This window comes from Centruroides vittatus, unplaced genomic scaffold (genome assembly GCF_030686945.1).
Source record: "Centruroides vittatus isolate TY-2023 unplaced genomic scaffold, ASM3068694v2 contig_19, whole genome shotgun sequence".
In the NCBI taxonomy this organism is placed as follows: domain Eukaryota; kingdom Metazoa; phylum Arthropoda; class Arachnida; order Scorpiones; family Buthidae; genus Centruroides; species Centruroides vittatus.
Window position 1 is genome coordinate 249937 of NW_027121169.1, and position 24084 is coordinate 274020.

Sequence of the window (24084 nt, forward strand, 5' to 3'; positions counted from 1 at the left end):
TTCCCATTATTTGTAGTCTACACATACAAGTACCTTCACACTCTATCTTTCTATTATCTGCTACGATGAGTTTAATAGGTTCAGGACATATTTTTAGTCTTAATTCTATACATAGTTTTCGGCTTATCAATGATTTCTCTGAGGCCGTATCAATGATGGCACTAAACGGAGAGCCTTCGATTTCCAAATAAATAGTGCGTAATTTTGATTTCGAAATTGCGAGACACTCTAAAAGATAAGGAGGGATTCTAGCAGCTTGGAAACAGGGCTCTCCCTCAGGAGCCCGACCCATTAGTTTTTTTGTTCCTCGTTTTGATTTTCGAGTTTATCCATGAGTTGGCGCATTTTTTCGAACGCATAAAATTTTGGATATTTACATATTTTCTTATAATGACCCCTATTCCAACAGTTGTGACAAATAATATCGTTAGAACTTTCTTCTGAGACTGTCTGATTTCGAGAAATAGCCTGTTCTGATTGTATGCCATTGTTTCTATTGTTAGTTCTCCTAAAGGCCGCCACACACGTTCAGGAAATTCTTTGAGGAATAACTGTGCAGGCCTGACCTTGAGGAATTCCTGAACGTGTGTGGGGGAAAACTGTACAGTTTCGGCGGCCTGTACAGTCCACCGGAGTAGAAACGAAAAACCATTTGATTTTCCTGCACAGTTTTGGACTGCGCAGGCCGACCGGAACGTGTGTGGAGTCGTGTCGTTCAGTTTTGAGGCCGCTGAGTAGTGAGAACAATGTCCTGTGAATTTTTGGAGGAATTTTTAAAAATTTACGAGAGCGAACCATGCCTTTGGCATGTAAAAAATAAAGAGTACCACGATAGAAGCAAGAAAGAAGCTGCTTATTTACGTTTAATTGAAAAACTAAAAGAAATAGAGCCAAACGCTAATAAAGAAAGCGTTGTAAAAAAATAAACAACATCAGAAGCGCATACAGAAAAGAAATTAAAAAAATTAAAGCGTCAATTAAATCAGGAGCAGGAACTGAAGATATATACAAACCAAAGTTGTGGTACTTCGAATTATTAAGGTAAGCTTAAATTTTTAACAATAAAATACGACGAAAAATTAAGCAATTTATTTAGTTGTTTGTATTTTAAATTAGGTTTTTAGATGACCAAGATACGCCTCGAAGCAGTCGCTCCAACATAGATAGTGACGATGATATCGACATTGGGGTATTGTAAAATTTGTTTTTTTAATATAATACTTATATTTGTGTCTTTTGTGTCATAAGAAAAAAATTGAAATATAAATATTGTTAAATAAATTAATATGTCATTGTTCATTTAAGTATATATGCTGAGTTAAAAGTACAAAATTTTTATTATTTTAATGGCAATACAATATTTGGTTACAATTACAACGTTGATAATGTTTAAATGAAGTTCAATTGCCACGGAATTTGGCCTTCATTTACAAAGTAATCCATAAAGTCTTCTCTCACTTTTTTTGCTAAAAAACTTGTGTTTCCTGGATTTTTTCGAGCCAGTTGCGTCATTTTTGAGTCGTCTGTGTTATAACCTAAAATAGTAGTTCCGACATCAGTATTTTCGTGATCAAAACATTCTGGAGGAGAATAAAAACTTGGCACCGATTTCATTAAAAAGTTGTGCAAAACACAAGTAGCCATCACAACTGATTCGATTTTACGAGGTTGTAAATTAATTGCCGTATGAAATATTCGAAACCTCGATGCCAAGATACCAAACGCATTCTCGACAATGCGTCTTGCTCGTGATACGCGATAATTATATATTTTTCTATCTTTGGAAATTAGATCTCCTTGTCTAAACGGTTTCATCATATCTACCCTCAAAGGAAAGGCATCGTCAACTACAAATACATAGGGCATACTTCTACTACTGTTTCTGACTTTACTTTCAACAGGAATATTTAACTTATTGTTTTCAAGTTTTTCAAAAAGCTTGGTGTTTTTTAGAACACCTCCGTCTGAAACTCTACCATTGGTACCAAAATCACACATGATGAATTGATATTTCGCATCCACAATAGCCAGTAAAACCATGCTGTGTCTTCCTTTGTAATTATAAAATTCTGATCCACTTCCACTTGGAGGAATAATGTTGATATGCTTTCCATCCATTGCTCCAAGGCAATGCGGGAAATTCCATTTTTCTTCAAAAAGTTTCGCTATATCCATCCATTCTCTTTCTGTTCGTGGAAACTAAAAAGCAAAAAAATAAAAATAAATAAATAAATATCTGACTGTTTTTAATTTTGTGTGACGAACCGTGTTAAAAGATAATCAATTTCCTTTACTACATTAATAAAATTGTTATTTTAGGATAACGCTATGGATAATACAACGGAGGAGAATCATAGCAGCGACGATATTATTACTCCATCAATAATCGCAACACAGGATTTAATAGAACTTTCGGATGATACACCAGTACAGACGCGACGCAGCCGTCCCCCTAAACGAAGTCGAGTAGACCAAGAATCGTTGACAAACGAAGTTTTATTAACCGTGAAAGATCATTTTAACAAACCACACGTTCAAGATGATCGTTTCGATATTTTCGGCAAGAATGTTGCAATCAAATTGCGTGAACTCCCAAAGCAACAAATGCTGATTGCCGAAAAGTTAATAAACGAAACTTTATTTCAAGCGGAGTTGGGAACTTTAAGTTTATCGCATAAATTGGTGTATGAACAGCAACACTTGCCACATCAATTTTTTCGTTATCATCCACCAATTTCTACCGGTTTCGGTATTACTAGTTGTCCCCCTTCCAGCACTTCCGTCCAAATTCATCATGATAACATTAATTAATAATTAATATATGTAATTTGTATATGTTAATGTGTAATTTGGCATTTTTGTACGTTATGATAATAAATATCTATTAAAAAGAAAAGTTTGTTCTTACCTTTAAATAATCTTTATGAATGACTTTGTAAATAGCATCACATGTTTCAGGTATGATGTAGCCAAGAGCTTGAGGTGATATTACTGTTGAAAATTTGAGATCTTCAAAACTTCTGCCAGTTGCCAAATATCTTAAGGTCGGTCGCCGTGAGCCTCTCGTGTGGTGAAATTGCTGCTCGCATTACAGTATCTTGTTTTTTTATAATTGGTGTAACCAATGATAATAGATTTAAATACGTTTCTTCGTCCATTCTTAAATAGTTGTGTCAATCTTTAGGTACTAACTTCAATTCTGAGATCAGGTTCACATGAGAATACGATCCTCTTTTTTTAAGCCACTCTTTACACCATAGACTCCTACGCACATGTTTTTTCTTGCGAGTTTTAATAGCAATTCGTTGCCAATAAGCACCCAAGAATAGCCAGTACGTCGTCATCAGATGCCATGGCCGACTGACGAACTGAGAGATTAAATTGTACTTGCGATAATGTAAAAAAGATTTATACAGGAGAAACAAAACGGATGTCGAACGACAAATTGAAAGAATACAAAGTGGCAGTTTGATTTGAACACGTGCACTGTTTCCACGAATCGAACCCTTCTAAGTGCAATAAAATGACAACACCGACTTAAAATCGGGGAGAGAGCTTTTGTTTACAGGGCAATAAAACAATTTAACTGAGAGATTTTCCTCCTCGTATGTGGGCGACAGGAAATTCTGAATTTCCTCAAGGCCAGGCCTGCACAGTTATTCCTCAAAGGATTTCCTGAAGCGTGTGTGGCGGCCTTAACAGGTTTTAGAAACGCTTATATAATATACGGATTTTCTTTCACGGTCCATTAATTCACGATTTTTGACGATTCGATTGTTTCTTTGTAAAAATGGCTGTAAGGCTTAGGCGACCTTGAAATCCCATTAGGTCTATTTGAACATTCGCCTACACATGAATAACTCAGTGGCGTGCCGTGACATTTGATGACAGGGAAGCTGTGTTTCTGTAAGAAGCCGACTTCCAGGGGCAATCAGTTAATTGCGCGTCAGTGATGGTCTAGGGACAGTGGTTCTTAACCTTTTTATACTCGCGGCCCACCAAATATTTCATAATTTTTTTGTGACCCCCATTTTTTAATAATAATTTATATTTGATAATTTGATAATTTATCTATAATAAATTGATTTTTTTATTATTGCTTTATTTTTTATATAATAAATGTAAATCATAACTTTATTATTTCATTATCTATTTAAATAACATTCAAACTTCACAATTAAACATGAAAACTCATTAATTTTTAACAGAAAATAAAATAAGAAACATGTCGATAAATCGATCCAATGTCGATGCTAAAACTAAACTAAAACTAAAACGCCCACTTGTCGTAAGGATTTTGCATAACTTTTGCAAAAATATTTAAATTTTCAAAGCCTACTATTTTTCCTAATTATTTTTAAAATTCCAAGCATTAATAGTTTCTTAAAATTGCTTTGGAATAAAAGAAGTAAATACTGCGGTGTAAGTAGCATATTTACATTTATTTCTTCTGTACTAACAAAGTTGTATGTAGGAAGAAATACAAAATAAATAAATAAAAACTAAATAGGAAAACTTTATCTTTCTTATTTCACTTTTCAATACGATATTCGGATTATACATCAATTTTCTTTTTATTATATTCTGAAGGAAATTTTGCATAATTTGGCGGCCCCCGGCAAACTTCTTATGGACCCCCAGGGGCCGCGGCCCCCTGTTAAGAATCACTGGTCTAGGGTCCATTCGTATTCATTTGTTCGATAAGCCAGTAAAAACTGTAGACTTCTCTAAATGTATTTTTAATATCACAATTACATTCTGAATCGCTAGCCACGATATAAGGGCTAAAATTAAAAATAAATTATAAAAACTTACTCGGTGAAATAAAATGTGCGATGGATATACATACCTGGTACAATGTATTGTTCGATTGTATTAATATACTTTTAAAGAAAATTATAATTAAAATATAGCTTTGTAAAGAAACGTACATAAAAATAACATAAAATATTCTTTACTTTTTAAATCTTAAAACAATCCACTTAGTCAAATATCTTGATACGAGTAGCTAATGGATGGAACTAGTGACGGTCCAGGTAGGTGTGTAGTGAGTGTGTGCGTGCCAAATTCCGAGGGTGCCGATACCGGTCAATGTCAAATGCCTCTTTTGTCGCATCACTAGTATATCTCAAAGGACGCCACAGGGCTGTTGTAAATTTTAAACGTTTCTCACCGTAGCTGTAAAAATCTAACTATGTTAAACTTAATAGTCATTCGTTTTCTAACTAATTCGTTTTAATACCAGGTGTACACGGAAATCAGTTTCTCACTGTACTGAGCGAGTGATTGGTTCTGTTAAGCTTTTGTTGAAGTAAAATTCTGGCTCTTTCAACAGGATTTTATTTATGTCCCCATTCCCTAATCTCTTAATTATTTAGTCACTTCTTAAGTAGAAATAAGTCGAAACCAGTTACTTTGTACCTGAATATCTGTAGTCTTGGGAAAACAGTGGAAAGACAAATTTTTATGACAACGGATATATAAATCGTAAATTTAAGGAAAATAAATTCTAGAGCTTTTTTTGTACCATGTTTGTACTGTACGTCTCATTCATTAAATTTGGTTGTAAATGATGCTGCCAAAGTAACAGTTAATTTTTAACACTGTACTAGAATTGTACACGTTTTTTCTGCATCCCCTTACAGATGGGACATACTAAATCGTAATATCACCGGTTTAACATCGAAATCCGTAAGTAATATAAGATGGGAGAGCGGAATAAACGCAGAATAAATATATCAAATATTTTAATGAAGTTTTTTTAAACTCCTGTCAACTATACAGAACTATCATAAAAACGTGCCAGTAAACTCCTATCGGTTGGGTTGTTATAAATCTAGTCTAGGGTGGGCAACCCTTTTTATAACATGGGCCAGAATAAATTTTACGTTTTTTTCCGCGCCGTAGTAGTTAATTGACGCCTTCTTGTGACTCGTAATTTTTTTAGTCTGCAAATATGAAATAAATAAATAAAAAGTTAATTACTACATTTATTTCTCTTTATCGTTTTCGAAAATTACAAAGAATTGGAAAAATAACTAATTAATAGTTATTTTTCCAATTTAATAATCTATTAAAGATCTCGCGGGCCGGATAGAAACTTTTCGCCAGCCGTAGCTGGCCCGCGGGTTGCCCGCCGTTGATCTAGTCTGCTTATGATTCACATAATCGGGCGAAGGTGGCCGAATATCTAGCAGGCGGCTAACAGCCCACAACCGCTCCGGGATATAAAGTCGCGTACTCTTTACGCGTGTGTCGCTTCTACCAGCTAAACCGTGACGTTGGTGCTCTGTAAAGCGCATGCGCCAATGCCTATAATCTGGCTGCTTGGAAGTTGACAGGCAGGCGGCTAACAGCTCAGAACCGGTCCGGGTTATAAAGTTGGACTCCGTACGCGTGTGTCGCTTCTACCAGCTAAACCGGGTGAGGTTGGTGCTCTGTAAACCGCATGTGCTAATGCCTATATAATCTGGCTGATTAGAAACTGACCCAGTTTTGACATTCCTTCCGCCACCGAATTATTCGAATATACAATAGCAATCTTATCGTTTTTTTTTCACATGTAGTATAGAAATTTGTAAAAGATACATAATGCAGTTATAATAAAATATTCATTTTAATTAATTCAAAGTACGTTAAAATATGAAAATTTATATTTTATAAAATACAAGGGAAGGTCATTGGAAGGTGGAATCGGCGCTTCCATCGCTTCCAATGACGGCACGCCACTGCCCTATACATTTCCCCCTTTCAAAAATATATTTATATATGGATTAAGGCTTTTATGTCCAACAGATGGCGCTACCTTCCGACGACCTAAGTTTGCTTTTCTGTCAGGCATTATGCTTTTCTGTGAGAATGGACTGAAGCAGATCATTTTCTATCTATCTATATAAATAAAATATAACGTTCGTTTGTATTCCCCCCAGTGGGGGGAGATGGACGGGATTAAGGCTTACCGTGAAGAACTCCGCTTCTATTATACTATTTTACATGCGGTTTTTTGCGTTTTTAATTGCGTTTTAATAGGTTACGTCAACAGAATATACACTAAAAAGGGATTTTTCGATATTCCCCAGCGGGAAAAGTGACGGGATTAAGGCTTACTGTGAAAAACTCGGCTTTTATTATACTATTTTAGATGCGTTTTTGATTGCGTTTTAATAGGGTACGTCAAGAGAATGTACACTGAGAAGGAATTTTTTGAAATTCCCCCACGGGGGAAGTGTTATACATTTATAATAGATACATTTTGAGCCACAACAACGCGTGGCCGGGTCAGCTAGTTGTTTTATAATATTTAGACAAACTTTTTGGTTTAAAAAAGAAAAAAGAAAATAAATGTAAAGTACAGTTAAAAATGCTTTTTTTCCAGTAAAAGTGCATCAATTCACATATTATCTAAAAATGTGAAATAATGTTAATTACCACTTTTTTAAAATATAATTTGTTTTTTTTTAATAATTACTGTAACGATGTAACTATATTGTAGATATTTTATTCGTTTTTGAAGTTGCTAAAGCTGTTAATAGGGGTCTGCAACAGTAAATAATGCTTTTGACACAATATAAAAATTCATTAGTGGCTATTCATTAGTAATTTAAAATAATCCTTAATCATTTGAAAGTTTGGACTGTATTTAACACATTATTACTATAAAACATAGGAACTAAGCACATGTCAATCAATTTTAATTGTTTTTCTTATATTAAGAAACTTTGTTTATAGCAAATGCTGATTGGATCTATTATTTAGCTAATCAGCTAATGGCAACCGTCATGTTTGGTCAGGTGTAATGAATCACTATTGTCTTCAGAATTTCGTCTTTGCTAACTGGAAAGTCGAGTGAAGTTGGCGCGGGAAGACAGACGCCTTATTTTGTTTGCGGACTCAATTGAGTGAAGCTTACTTTTAGCAGGTAAATTGATCTAACGTTTTTATGTAACTATAACTTTTTATGATTAGAATCTTTTTTATAGTTAAATTTTTTAAAATAGTAATATTCTTATGATTATATAAGTCGATTTATTTGTGAAACGAGCCTTACAAGAGTACTGCTCTTTTGAGTAGTGTTCGTATAAGGCACATTTATTGTAAATTTTTTAATTAAAGTCGGCATCAATAAATAAAATTTTAATTATAATTAAAAATTCACATGCTAACGGTAAATTATCTTATAATCGAGATGGGATGATGATAATAATAATAATAAACGCAGAGCAATAAATAATAATTAACGTTAGGAGTTGAAAGTTGAAATTTGGTACACCGGAAACAGTACGTCATGAGGATGTACTGTACACTTAGTGCCTTCGTGAAAGTTGATCGTGTAGACATTTTAAATAATAATATTATAAAATGTAATATTTTTTAAAATTAATATAATGTTTTTATGTATTTGATTTATTTATTTATTTTGACGCAATTTCCGAAGTTATCATGAAATAAACATAATGACAATACTATCAAATCTCATTTTCGGCTATAGATGTTGCAAGATTTATGAATAAACTACACATTTATCCTATTTAATTAATTTTCAAACTTACTGATTTATCTTCTAATATTTTTATATGTTTCATTTGTCTAACAAACTGTTTCCAATGTCATGAAATAATATAGGCCTATGAATTTTGAAATCGCGTCTTATTTCCAGTATATGTGGTATGCTTATGAACATTGCAGTACAACATATTCATCTGAAGGTGAGTACAGTACTTTAATATAAATCATAACTTTATTTTTCCATTCCTTAAGAATAACTTATATTAATTCATATACTCTGGTAGCAATGCTATCCGCCTTTATTAGAGTCATATTAGATTTTTCAATCTTTTATTAGAAGTAGTCAGGGCCAGATTTGCACATAAGGGGCCGTCCACAAATTACGTAAGGTAGTTTGGGATGGGTGGGGATCAAGAATTTCTTACGATTTTTTACTCAGGGGTAGGGGTAATAGATCTCGTCTTACGTAATATTCTTATTTTTATTTTTTGATCTCGTTGAGTGGTGGAGTTTTGAATTTGGCTTCAATTTGGCGGTTTCTATTAAGAACGCTTGTTGTACCAATGCTATCTCGTGTGACGTAATAGAATAATAATGCTCGCAGACTCACGCTCTACACATTTTTTTATGGTAGAAGAAAGACCATGTGGTGGTTTCACTCTTTTGTTTTGCTTTGTATGACGTTTCTGTTTACACGTGTACTAGCTAGTCGATCTGACAAAGTTTTTTGCGTCATTTTGTGAAAATTAAAGTTAATATAAAAATGAATATTATGACGTTGATTAATGATAATAATAATAATGAAAAGATTGTTAATAATTAAAAAATAAACTTCTTAAAATAAATTGTTCATTCGAATTCATTAAATTTTTATATTTTTAATTTGTTCAGGTAAAGTATTTTATAAATAATAGTGCATATTAATTAACTAATTTATAATTATATATTTTGGACCTAAGATTTTTAGGGTTTCATAAAAAAAATTTTTGTTAAAATCTTTTTTTTAAAAATCATGCCTAAATATTACGTAAGATAAGAAAAGAGAGGGATCAAAGAAAATATTTCGGTTTCTTATACACGGTGGGTGGGGGTCTAGAATGGCCGAAATCACCCTTACGTAATTTATGGACGGCCCATAAATGAAATAAGTCGCATCTTAGGGCCTCGCATTATGAGTCTGTAGCTTCGGGCCTCACATTTATCACTATTTGATGGAAGAGAAGAGCTTCTACTTCTAATATAGTATTAGCTTAGGACTACAAGTCTAAAGCCTAGTCCCACTTAAGTCAGGTTTCCACTTGTGGAAAAATACAGATTTGCCACAAATCGTCCATTCCACATTTTTGAAAAACGAAATCGATACTCAAACAGAATTTTTTTATATTTTCTGTTTCCGGTTTTCGTCGCAATTTTTCCGTAAGTTCAGCTGTAGAAGTAGGAAACTAATTTTTTGACAAAACATTATTTAAAACATTAAAATCTTTGAGTAAACAGTCAATAAAGATTAATTTCGCAGGTAATTTTGTCGTTAACGAAAACAAAACTAAAAGAGCGTCACTGTAGGAGAGCTCGAATTTTTTGTTCGTCGGCTGAAAATATGCGAAATCCGAATTTGGATTACAAAAAGCGATTTAGGAGTATTGAGATACCTGTATGCATTGAATTATGCATAGTTTGAAACTATAATCAAAGACAACAGGATTAATCAGATTCAATTATATACCAATCTTAAAAAAAATCCAGCAACGAGTTACTTAACTTTTCAGACAACATTGGGTGGCGCCATCTGTTACGATATTTTATTAAAAATCTTTTTAATTATTATAAAAGATTAAAAAGCTTAAATTTGAGGGTAGGAATGGGTTTTATAAAAAAAAAAAAAATGTACAAAAAATGTACATGCTAATAACAAGTAAAAGTGTCATTAATTAAGTCTGACTCTACTGGAGACACACACGACCATCTTTATCTCCCCACCCCTCGCCCTTTATTCACCAAAATTTAATAGCATCAATACCCATAATAAACAAATCTCCCTGCAAAATTTCAGAAAATTTCGACAAAAAGCACTTATTAAGCTTCAAAGAGGATGAACAAAATCGTGCCCTCCTACACAATAATATCCATACATACATAAAAAACTCGATTTGTTTTTGCATGTCTCGACGTTTCAAGGTCTCCTGAGTCCAAAAATGTAAAAATCTTGGGAGGGGGTCATTTTTTGCCTGACCGCCATACTTTTCCTCTGTTATGTATAACAATCGGAAAAGTAACAGGTAATATAACTTTGATAAATTTTTATGCTAAACAAAATAGAAGAATCAGATTAAAATGGGGACATACAACGTAATTTATCTACGCAAGTCAAGTGCTTTTTAACGCGTTTTTATTTATAAAATAAAATGAAGATAAAAGGAGTGATTTAAAATAATTGAAATTAGTATTTTTAAATATTTACATTAGCACTTTAAAAACATTAATAAAATACATATACTGTATTGATATTTAGATAAATTGAAAGTAATGTCTCACATACTTCTAATTTACGTTTATTTAAAAATATTTTATAAAAATAAGATATTTATTTTTAATCGAGATTTTAAAATATTTATAAAATATTATTGAATAGGGCCTATATTAGGTGTAAAATTCTGCCTTAAACAAGTCAGAGTACGAGTATGAATAGCGCCTCTATAGAAGTAGTCCTCATATACATTGTGTTTTACATAAAAAGTTGTTTACATAAACTAAAGTTTTTTTTTAAATAAGTGGTAAAAATCTGTTTTAAGATTTTATTTATATATTTTTATGGCTTTAAAACAGAAGCGAGGCGCCATCTTATCTCTTTCATACTCTGTATGTAAAGTATTTAGAAAAGTTATGATATATACTGTATATTTCTACAGTATAGGATTATGTAGGTTGTAGAGTATACATATAAAATTAATTAGTATATATATTCATTTTATTTTTGATAATAAAATTTAAATTATTTTTTAAAATATTTATTTTCTATTAATAAAGAAATAAGAAAATCTCCACTGTTATTTTCATTCTTAATTATAATAAAAATCTTGCTAACATAAAATTATTTGTTTCAAAATCATAAAATAAATATATATATTTTTTTAAATTAATTCATTTAAGTTAAAGAGATTTAATCAAATTTTGCTTATTTTTATCCAATTTTCTAGTAATTTTTAAAAATCCAATTTAGTAATAATAAAGTTTTTTCCATGAATAAATAATTATTTTTAAGATAAAAATTGTGTAATGTTATTTCAAAATTACTGTAACGCGAAATATAGTGTTTACATAATTATAATATATATAATATTATAAATTATATAACACTAATGACCATAGAAAAAATTTTTTGGGCCAATTCAATCCTTTTTCTATATTTCACCAGAGACCGACAATATACAACACGAAGATAAAACATAAATCCTCTTTAAAATGACCGACAAGATAGCGTTAAAAACACGTGCATGTAGAACACTCGGATACTTCAAAAAACCCTTAAAAATTTTTTGAATATCAGCCAAGTCCTAGTTGTATTTATAGAAAAATATAATAAAGAAAAAGGATTGAATTGGTACAAAAATTATTTTGTATGGTCATTAAAGTGTTAATATGTACTTAATCCTGAGAAAAGATATAATTATGCATAAATTTATATAGGTCACTTTAACTAAATACTATTATGCTACATTATTCAGCAATTTGTAAATTTACATAATGGTTTCAATATTATTATTGTTCAGTTAACACATTATATTAATCAGCTGCAACGGTTTATAATTGTGTTAATAGAGTAATATTTCTGTTTGAAAAGTATGTTTATTTTTATAAATTATTTTTAAACTTTTTTTACAAAATTCTGTTTTATTTGTTGTGTTAAATTCAAAAAATTTTTTATAAGTAAACAAAACATTATCTAGACCAGTGGTCGGCAACCTACATTTTTTCAAGTATTAGGCACTCAGCGTGCCATTGAAATAAAACTAGTAAAACTATGTTATAAAAATTCATTTGACTATAATAATACACACTATAACAAAAACATCATTAGAAAAACATCAGTGACCTTCTTAAGATTCAAATTCTGAAGCTTATACTTCAATATTTGGTTTATAGTTTGAATTTTTTAATTTACGAACATTTCCGTACTTTTTCAGTTAAACGATTTCTTTACCGTTTTATATTTCATCATTGAGAATGTTTGCTCACAATAATACAATACTTTCGGTATAACGTACTACTGTGAGCAAACATTCTCGGTTAAAAGAGTAAAATTCAATTTTTTTTTTATACATGACAACGTACGTGGAGTTCATTCCACGTTTTCGTTATTATATCAGCATCTTAATTTATAACTCATAAATTATATTATTATTAAAATTTTTTATTGAAGTACTGAAAAAGTTTCATTAATTAATTATCATTCCTAGGCCGTGTCACCAAAACACCTTCTGCGTCCCACTAGGTGGCACGTTTCCGACCACTGACCGAGACTTTAGCTTTTAATATATACTCATAATTAATATTTAACTGGATATTTAAAACAGGGAAAACGTGTTTTAAGTGAGAAATACTTAAGCTGAAGACATGAAATAAATATATATAATATATATATATAATATATATATATATATATATATTCTTTGTAAATACTGTATTTTAAATTACTTATAACAGAAACTTGATGTTAAGTAGTAATACTATGTTAAATTTAGCATAAGTTTAGTGTATTACTTTTCCGGCTGTTATAAGTTATATAACAGGGAAAGTATGACGATCGGTCAAAAAAATGACCTCCAAGATTTTTATATTTTTTGAACTCGAACTTTGAAACGTCGAGAAATGCAAAAAATTGGTATGGATGGTAGTTTTTCTGTGGCTCAGAAGACAAATCATAAAACTACTGAACAGTGGTAGTTGGCCATGGGTTTGCGCTTCGCCTACTGGCGGCTGGCCACGTGGAGCTTTCCGAGTTTTCTTCGCGTTTGAAATAGGGGCCAGTTTCCCCATAAAAGAGCTCCCGGAAAGCAGATCGAACACGTGTTTTTGCAATAATAATAATAATATAAAAAGATTTTGCATAACGGATGGCACCACAACTTTTTGCCGGGAAAGTTGCGTAACTTTCTCGGCAAAACCATACTAAAATTTAATAAATAACTTAATTTTTTAATATGATTTACATTGATCTTTTTCTGCCTTTGTTCTAAACTTTTTATAGAATCTTAAAATAAACTTTTATTAAATATTGTTTTTAACTTATCAGAAATTATAGGTCTATTGTTACCTAATTAGATTAGATGTTATCATCAATTATAATAAATCTTGCAATTAAGCGAAACGACTCAGTAAGCTCTTATTCCATAGAGAGAAGTAGAGAAAGGCACTCTCCCTCCTAATAGATGCTAAATAATTAAAATAAAATTGTTAAGGAAAATTTAAACGCTATGCAAATATTAATATTGAAAATGTAAAACAAATAAACATAAAAATAAAATTAAAAAATAAAGCCGGTAAGGGTTCTTGTTCGACTTTCCCAATACCCGAACAAGTGGTTTTTTTTTTTTTTTTTTTTTTAACTCTTTCCGCCCTGTGGGCACTAAGAGGGCCTCTTTTAGAAGGCCCATTATGGGTTCGGCCAGGCCCACAATGGGGCGACCGGGTGGTGAGGGACGGGGCCCGACATATCCGAACGGACCACCCCCCGAAAAATTCCTGGGGATTTTCGACCCGTTCGGATTCGATCCCGGGTCCCCCAGAGCGGTAGGCTGCCACCTTGACCGCTCGGCCATCCGGCCGTTCCGAACAAGTGGTTAAGAGAACCGTTAGAAGTCAGATAATTTTCAATTATACTAGAATATAAAATTCAAGTAATGACAAAAGCTTAAGAGGAATAATTTTATTGACTTATGATAAAAAAAATTCCACTTAAAAATATTTAAGTTTAAATAAAAAAACACTATGATAATAGCTAGTTTAAAAAATTGTATGTGGCGCCATCTGTTACGAGATGTTATTAAAAAATAACTTTTTATTATTACAAATTTCTATGAAAAGATAAAAAAGGCTTAACTTTGAGGCTAAGATAAGTTTTTAAAGGTATTGTAAATGCCAAAAACGAGCAAAATTTTCATTACTCCTACACCCTTCGACTTTAACCACCAAAATTTAACAATATCAATGCCCCTAATATAAAAGTTACTATGGCAAATTTCGTTTCTTAACGTTTTCCTCATCCTGAGACATTAAACGAAACGCCAGTATACGCACGCACACACAAACAACCATATCTGAATTTTCCTTGCTTTTGGGCATTTTTAGGTTCAGGGGGTCTCAAAATGTCGAATCGAAAAAACCCGAGGGTCAAATTTGATACGATTACGTTACTTTATTTACATATTACGGGAAAATAACAAACACAATTTATGTCCCCGGGTGTTGCAATTTCATATCTGTTTCATTCATTATCAAAATCTATATATTTGTAAATAGAAGCTTATCATAACGTCATTTGATATGAAGTCCGTTGCTGAAAGTTATTAATGTATTAGTCTAGGAATCTTTATCAGATTGCAACATGCTGCAATTGATACAATTTACGCTGAGCTTACATATAGAGCGATCGCAAAATATGAGGGATATGATAAAAAAAAATAATAATAATAAAAATAAAAATACTAGGAACTTACTAAGTAGAAAACATAAAGTTATTAATTATATATATATGTTACCGGCAAAACCCGATTTTACGCCAAACTAGCTTGGCGTAACCCTGTCAAGCCAGACTAGCTTAAAATTATTATTCAAAGTATATTAATGGTTAAAATAAAATTAAAAGGCAATCAATTAGATGAACAATATTTATTTAAACATAGTCTACTTAATTATAAAAAACGGGGTTAATATTACCCTAGATATCGAAGGTGGCGGCTCGTCTCCAATTTCAGCAATGAGAAGACAGAGAACAGTGGGGACGCACGTTCTAACCTAACCTAACTTAACAGATTCTAATAATTTGGTTGCTAATAATTATGGTAATTTATTAGAATAGGTTAGGTTAGAACGCGCGTCCCCACTGTTCTCTGTCTTCTCATTGCTGGAATTGGAGACGAGCCGCCATCTTCGATACCTAGGGTAACATTAACCAAAAACGGTATTGATTAGAAGTGACACAACACTTGTACAAAACTATAAAATAAGCGGCCGGATGGCCGAGCGGTCAAGGTTAGCAGCCTGCCGCCCTGGGGGACCCGGGATCGAATCCGGACGGGTCGAAAATCCCCAGGAATTTTTCGGGGGGTGGTCCGTCCGGATATGTCGGTCCCCGTCCCTCACCACCCCGGCCGCCCATTGTGGGCCTGGCCGAACCCATAATGGCTTGCTATAAGAGGCCCTCTTAGTGCCTACTGGGCGGAAAGAGTTACAAAAAAAAAAAAAAAAACAAACAAAAAAAAAACTATAAAATAAAAATAAGCTAATCACTACTTATCGGTTTGCAATTTTTTATTATTATTACTAAGCCATGCACTTTTAAAGGTAATTAAGTTTCGAAAATATTTTCAAAAATTCAAACGAAATAATAAAAATAACTTTTAAAATCAAACTAAAATTAAAAATGAACTTATTTGTGTTTTATGATGAACTTAAATTAAACATTAATATACTTGAATAATAATTCTAAAGTAGTTTGGCCTGACACGCTTACGCCAAACTAGTTTTGCCTAGGCCAAACTAGTTTGGCGTAAAATCGGGTTTTGCCGGTAACATATGTATAATCTAAGTGAAGAGTGATAAAAAAATTTATAGTTTCTTTAAAATTCTTATGACATATTCTATATAATCCGAAAATAGTTTTTTAAAAGCAAATGCCTGAATGGTTTTTAGTACAAAATAAAAAAGTTGCTCAAGTCAACAGATAGAGAATAAATATTTGTAAATTAAAATTTAAACATAACGATAGCGATGTGTTTAAAGGCAAAAATATAATATAACATATGGACTATAAATAAGTTAAACATACTCTATGTAGTATACTATAAATAATAAAAGTTATGTATGTAATAAATAAGTAGATAAATAAAAGCACAAAATATAGATTGAAAGAACGTGTATAGTAAATAAACTCTTAAAACTCCTAATATATTATTGAAAGAAAAAATTATTACTACACCAAAGGATATTCTTGAGGAGTTATACCAGTGTTTCTCAACCTCTAACTAATCGTCGCCCCCCTTCGATAAAACCGTTACGTAGTATCGCCCCTTCAATAAAACCGTTTTAGTATCGCCCCCTTCACTTCGAAAAAAATTTTGTCAATCGGCTAATCAGGACCCCGAATATTATAATTCCTGCCACGTGACAGAAAAAGGTTAAAAGTGGAAGGAAGAAGGATTATAGGAATGCTATTTGTTTAATTATTGTACGATATAATGAATAAAATATCTAATTATTTTTAATATAATGTTTTACTATATCGCCCCCAGAAAATTGTTTTTCGCTCCCAAAATATAAATTATCGCTAATTCCCCCTCAACATGGAAAAATCGTCCACCTGGGGGCGATATCGCCCCCGTTGAGAAACATTGACAAGTGAGTTATACGAACAAGGACGACGCCAACCAATGGGCCTGGGGGGCAAGATGATGTAAATTGATAGAGGATACGAATTGTATATAGGTAAAATAAAAAAGATTCATAAAGTTTTAATCATTTACTATGTACCGGAAAAGAAATATCTTAATTAAAACATTTTTTAACTTACAAGAAGCCTAAGAAGATTATTTTAAAACTTAGCATTTAAATAATGTTTTCGAATTTCTAGGGGAGGGCAGCTGCCCCCTCCTGCACCCCCGACGCCCTTGTATACGAATATAGTTTCAAAGAGATGAATTAACTTCATTGAACTTACGAAAAAAATGCAAAATGCTATAAACACGTATAGAATTTCAAAAAGAAAATTCTGAAATATTTGTAGATACTGTAATGATATAAATTTCTATGAAATTTATTAAATGATAAGTTGGCTTAGATACCACAAAAAAACGTTCTTTTTAAAAGCGATGTAACCCATTGCAAGAGCGTACCCAGGATCTGAACTAGAGGGTAACAACTCATATTAGTTTGATTCGTACTAAATTTATACGTCTGTGCTGTGTGTCGATTACTACACTTTAATTTTTCTTCTAGGAAGAGGCAGCTACCCGCACCTGCCCCTCGCTGGGTACGCCTTTAACCCATTGTGAATGTAGGTGAATACTGAGAAGTTGTTATTTCTTTTTTCATTTTTAATGGATATAAAATTATCTCCACAGCATAACATATTTAACCTAAAAAAACCCTATCAGATTATGTTTAGAATACTTCTAAAACAAAATGTATATTACATTTTTGTTAAAATGTCAACATTCATGCCAGAAAACAAGATAAAATTTAAATGAAACAAAAAATTTTGCATAAACTTTCCTTCATTTTTGTACAATATATTTGAAAAATAAGTTCCTTATATTACATTATTATTCGAAAATAAGAATAGACGCGATAGTGCAAATATTAAGTACAAGGACGAACTAAACGAAAGGTAATTAAATAAAAACTTAAAAAATGGTCCTATAAAATCCAATAAACATTAAAAAAAGTTTATGTAAAATTTAGATTTTATGTCTTTATGTTAAAATAATTACAATGTATCACATAGGCCTACGATAGAAATTTTTAATTCAGACTAATTTATTAAAAAATTTATAGGTAAAAATTTATATTTTAAAATAACACAGGTTTTGTTGTATAACGATTATTTTATTTAACTAAGCAATAAATGTATATTTAAAAAACAAACAAAACAAAAGCTGTTTTGTTTGTCTTTAAAATATACTAGGGCCTCAGAAAGATAAGTTGCCCGGATATCTCATGACCTCCGAAAGGTTCTGGTTTAATTCAATCTTTTATTACCATAATCCTCATTTAACTTGACCTATAACAGTACAGAAAGCAGGCGAACTTATTATAAACTCAATTAAACTTATAATTTACCACTCTATAACGAATTAAATCTAATCTAATCATATACAAATCTATGTTTTAACTATAAATTAAGTACTGTATATTCAAAAGCATTCCAATTAGAGCAAAAACTATTAGTTTAAATCCATCGTTTACAGCTATGATTCTTATTTAACTCGACCCTTGAATGCACTTATGACTTAAATACAGAAAGTAACGGAATTTATTATAAAATTCAGTTAAGCAATAATTTATCAAGATATAAAGGATAAAATCACACATAAATTTAAATTTTTAACTATAAATTAGCTGTTTGGAGTATGAATTTCCGAAGTTTTCAGCTGATACGTTTCAGTAGCCGAAAATGTGTCATATATTAAAGCATTGAATGATATATTACTTTAACTTTTATGTAAACAATGATATAGAATATCATCAAGATTTTTAAAAATCAGATAAATTTTGCTAATTTGATTAATCAATTATCAAAAAAATCTGTTAACGTCTGACGATATTTTTTACCTTAAAAAAAAAATTCAAATTACAAATTAACCCGAACTTTCGCCCGACATTTTTGGGGATAACGGTTAAATTTATTTTATAATTTTAACGTTTAAATATTAATCCGTGGATTAATTAATTAATCAATAGTAGAAGAATTTAGGACGAAACAGGAGGAATAAAACACTTCCAAACAGCAGATCATCTGTTGAGAGACTGAATATCAATCCAATGTGACTGCCATATCATACTTTTATCGTTGCGCGTGAACTATTTCGTCAACAAACGATAAACAAGTACAAAATGGGAGTAATACAAAATAAAACTTAAATATTAATAAAACATAATTAACGAAAATATAAAAAATACTTTAATTACATAAATAGAATATTTAAAATCCTTAAAAACTACAAATAAAAAGTGCGGATTGATACATGCACGGTGTGGTTGGCAGTAATGAGGTCTTTGGTCGCCATCTTGATTCGAGCGAAACAAAAGCTGTTTTAGACAAAACGTCTTGAAAATTTATTTTTTTGACACTCTGAAGTGCATTTATTTACAATATTACTATGTATTATCCGTTGACGCGTCTATATTCGTAGCCATGGCCGATAGGAGGAAATTGCAAGGTAGGAATGAAACTCTAAACTTTATTGGTATACTATGATCAGTTAAGCCTAAGGAGTTTATTATACAAAAATTTTAAGTTTATATTTTAAATTCTAATTTATTTTTTCTATTGTTTTGATTAATGTACATCGTATAAACAATTGGGACATTGCGCCATAACAATGACATTTCGGAAGAATCACTTTTCTTGATGAGAATCCATGTCCAATGAGACATCCAATGAGACAAAAACATCTTTTTTGGGTCCGAGATGGTCACGATTTTCATCAGAAAAATCCATTATTATACATTGTCAATAATGCAATCGTATCATTTCATATATAAGTTCTATTTTTATTTTCGTTTCCATCTTTCTTGTAATTGTTTCTTTACTATTATTTACCCATTTACGATTATGGGATGAGAAATGGGAACGAACGTGAATCGAACTTGTTTGTTCCAATTTATAAAACTTTAATAGGGATCCTTTATAATAGATTTTCGGTAATATACCATATTTTCTTCTTGTTAATATATATATACATATATATATATATATAAATATAAAGTGTCAGTAATGTTTTGTTTATGTTAAAATGTTTTAAGTATATACACTTAACATTCAATAAAAGATACGATCATTTTACATATTTCTACATAGGATTTATAATAAAATCTATTATTTTTAACATATTTAATAATTTCAATTAAATGTCTGTTATTGTGCTTTATATATATATATGAAATAACAGGCATTTAAACACTTAAAATTTAATAAAAGATTTCATCATTTTACATTTTTTAATAAAATATATATTTTAATATCTTTATATGTATCTATTATTATGTGGTGTGATGGGTTTTATGCATATTAATATAATAGATATATACCATAAATTAATTCAATAAAAGATTTTGATCATTTGTATTTTATTTAGGATTTTACATAAAGCTTAAGTTTTAATATGATTATATAATAATTTGAATTGAGTGCTTGTCATCATTATTATATGATAACAGAATAATTAAAGTAACATAATCTTAGTTGGCAATTCAGCAAAAATACTTCTTAGTGATTGATATCATTTTGTCTCTGAATATATAATAATTGATTGCAATTATTGAAGTTATAATGTAGTTAACATATTTAAATTTTAACTATATCTTTGTTTATTTTATAAACAAATAATTTTGATCATGATGGATAAAATTTATATAAATTTGACCTCATCTATTTAGTTATATTTATCATATGTAAATAATAATTATTTACATATAATTATAAGATTTGTAAAATATAATATAATTATATTTTATAAATCTAATAAAATATAATACAAACAATTTATAAAAAATTATATGCATGAAGTAGTAATTAAACAAAAATATAACTTTTATAAGAAACAAGTATAACTAACAACTATACCTTTTAGTAATTTATACATTATTAATCATACTTTGTACAAGTTTACTTTTGTTGTTGTTTTTTGCTCATGTTATTATTATGTAACAACATTGATAACATCAGTGTTAAGCAAGTTGTTATAAATTTTAAGTATTCTCTATAATTTAAAATTATATTATATTAAATACATTGTTAAAATAACTGCCATTGGCTATACAATAGCAGTTATTTTAACAATGAACACAGATGTGTAAAAACAAACAACTTTTGTTTCTATAGTGTTTTAATTCTGAATGCACATTTTATTAATAAAACTGATCACATTAATTTATAATTTTATTAACCTGTTAATTGAAGTGTTTATCTGAAAAATATTGTTATATAGAAAGAAAATAGTCAATAATTTAATTTTGAAAAAGTTAATCAGTTAAAAAGTAGAGTGAAATACTTAAATCAAGAAGGATTTAACCTTTGTGGATTTTAAAGTAATATAAGTTAGCTATGAAGTATAACATTCTGTGACATTAAAAATAAATAAGTACTGTACCTTCAAATAATAATAAACTTTTCATTCATTATTTTTACAAACAATTTTTTGGTTATATTGTTTAATAACTGTTTCATTATTTGGTTAGAAAATATAATTTAATTGAATTTAAAAATTACTTCTATGATTAAACAATTTTTTTAAATTTCATTTTGACTAAAAACTTATTTAATTGGTCTCCACAATATACATTTAATTCATAGATAGGATTATTTTTTGAATAAGTAATATAATTTAGAAATACTATATAGGCTATTTTGTATAAAGTGTAAATTCACAGTGATTTGCTTTTTTATTACTTTATATAAATATAATTTTTTAAATATTAAAAAAAAATTCAATTCAGAGTTCTTTTTGATTATAGAGATATTCTCATTTTAATCATATTTTCATATGGTTCTGATTTGAATATTTAGGCCTATATAGAAATTTTATTAAAAAGTGGACAAAATTTTATTTAAATATAAAATTTGATTACACTAACTAGATTCAGAAGATAAAATGAAATATAGTATAAAATTTTAATTAACTTTTCAATCATTAATGGCTGTTAATAGGAAATTAAGAACTCAAAATTATTGTACCAAATGTTATAGAATGTAAAAATGCAGTTTCGAACTTAAAAAATTAAATCTGCCAACTATTATGAAACACTTTCAGACTGAGCCAATTCCAACTACTAGTTGATGACAAAACTATCACAAATATTTGGTATAACAAAACATTATATATATATAATTTAACAGGCTTACTTACTATCTATTTTGCATTATATATAAAATTTAGAAATAATTTAAATTAAAAAAAAAAGTTAAATATTTGAAATCATTTAAGCAAAAAATTATAATTAAAATAAATTTACTCAATTTGAAATATTTACTTGATTTATTAAGTAAATTATTTCCTATAATTGCATTATAGGAATTATTTATAAAATAATAAAATAATTTTAAGTAGTACTTTTTAGCAAATGTTGAACAATTGTTCTTTTATGTTGATCTGATAACATATCAGTTTAGCTTAACTTGCCTAATTTTATGACAGTTGTTATTTTAATGAATAACAGGAATAACAATTCTATTTTGTAATCTGTAAAATTATTTATTAATTAGAGGATTTAATAGAGCTGAAACTTAATTTAAATTATTTACCAGTAATAATGTCTCAAAATATTTTACCAGAGGAGTTAACTTTTGGAAGAATTGATGATTTATTAATTTATTTGTTAATTATATTCAAAATTTTCTGGAAATAAATTAATATATCAACAGATGATTTTTTATTTAAATATGAATGTAGTTGATATTCTTTTCTTAAATGCTAATGCTGAGATGTCAAATTAAATTATTGGTAAAAATTGACACATAAGTTAATAAAGTAGTGAAGAAAACTAGTGGCTGCTTTTAATCAGTATATCCCTAATAAAAAGCTGCGAAATTTATTTCAAAATAGAACTGTTAATTTAGAGAGATCTATATTATTATTACTGACAGAAAGTTTAGAAAGTAATTATATAGTTATGAATATAATTTATTATCAATTTGATTTTGGCTTTAATAAAATTATGTACTCTGAAAATCACTTCTAAATTACTGTTGAAATTCTAAAGATATTTTTTGATTTATCAATAAGTTTTTGTAGTATACATACTACAGTAAGTATTCAAATGTTCAGTTTTGTTAAAGGTAATAAAACTTCTTCCTTTCTAAAAATTTAATATTAAATCAAAAACATGTTATAAAAATAATTTTATTTAATAAAGGAAGATATTTGTAATTGAATTTCCTGCTTTGAATTTAAATTTCATATTGAAAACACAATAGAAATTATATTTTCTTTAATTTGGAAACATCAAATAGTTTTGAATTTTGTAACTAAAAACATAAAGAATTAGAATTACAGCACTGTTTTCTTAATATACAGTGTCAGTTATGTTTAATTCAAGATGATACATTATTTATTTATGTATAATATTTTGCATAATTTTGTTACAATAGTATTAAAAGTAAAAAATTTTTAAGAGGTCATACAGGGTGATTTTTAATTCACACAAAACTTTAAACTTTAATAACTTTTCAACTGAATGAGATAGAAATAAAATTCAAAACGTATATATAGTACAATGTTTACATTTTTGATGTCTGATTGATTAATGTCAATAATGGTGGCACTCACTTTAGAATGTGTTTTTTTTTTGTAAAGAATTATCAAAATTTTAATTCTCCAATTAGTAATTGCTATCATATTAGTGGAGTTATTGGACCATTCTTCTTTGAAAAGAATGTTACTTCTGCTGCATTGAATTATTGGAAAAGAAGTTTTATTCCAAAATGTTTGTTGGGCATAAATATTGTTGAGCTTGGTTTATGCAAGATGGTGCAAGGCCCCATCGCACAAAGCAAGTGTTCAAAAGCCTTCACAGCATGTTTGGGAAGTCTATAGTTGGATTAGATTACGAAAAATATGCTGGTGGTGGCTTGAAGTTGCTGCCTTG

General features: G+C 29.7%; 2 protein-coding genes across 5 annotated transcripts in view; both read left to right on the forward strand.

The window, feature by feature from the left end:
- Window positions 1–906: 906 nt before the first annotated feature.
- On the forward strand, window positions 907–2896 carry LOC136970256 (uncharacterized). The gene is made up of 3 exons (XM_067264679.1): window positions 907–1041; window positions 1117–1189; window positions 2320–2896. The coding sequence occupies exon 3, from the start codon at window positions 2329–2331 to the stop codon at window positions 2809–2811; it is 483 nt and encodes a 160-aa protein (XP_067120780.1). The 5' UTR covers window positions 907–1041; window positions 1117–1189; window positions 2320–2328; the 3' UTR covers window positions 2812–2896.
- A 16577-nt stretch (window positions 2897–19473) lies between these two features.
- Window positions 19474–24084, forward strand: part of Not3 (CCR4-associated factor Not3) — a 160226-nt gene continuing 155615 nt past the window's right edge. For 2 of the 4 annotated variants that reach the window (XM_067264488.1, XM_067264491.1), the window contains exon 1: window positions 19474–19658. In XM_067264488.1, the coding sequence (XP_067120589.1) occupies window positions 19634–19658 (25 nt within the window). In that variant the 5' untranslated portion in view covers window positions 19474–19633. The remainder of the gene's footprint in view (window positions 19659–24084) is intronic. The other 2 variants (XM_067264489.1, XM_067264490.1) reach the window with 1 other exon arrangement.

Coding starts and splice junctions, on each gene's coding strand:
- LOC136970256 (XM_067264679.1), top strand. CDS start 2,329: ATGGATAATACAACGGAGGAGAATCATAGCAGCGACGATATTATTACT.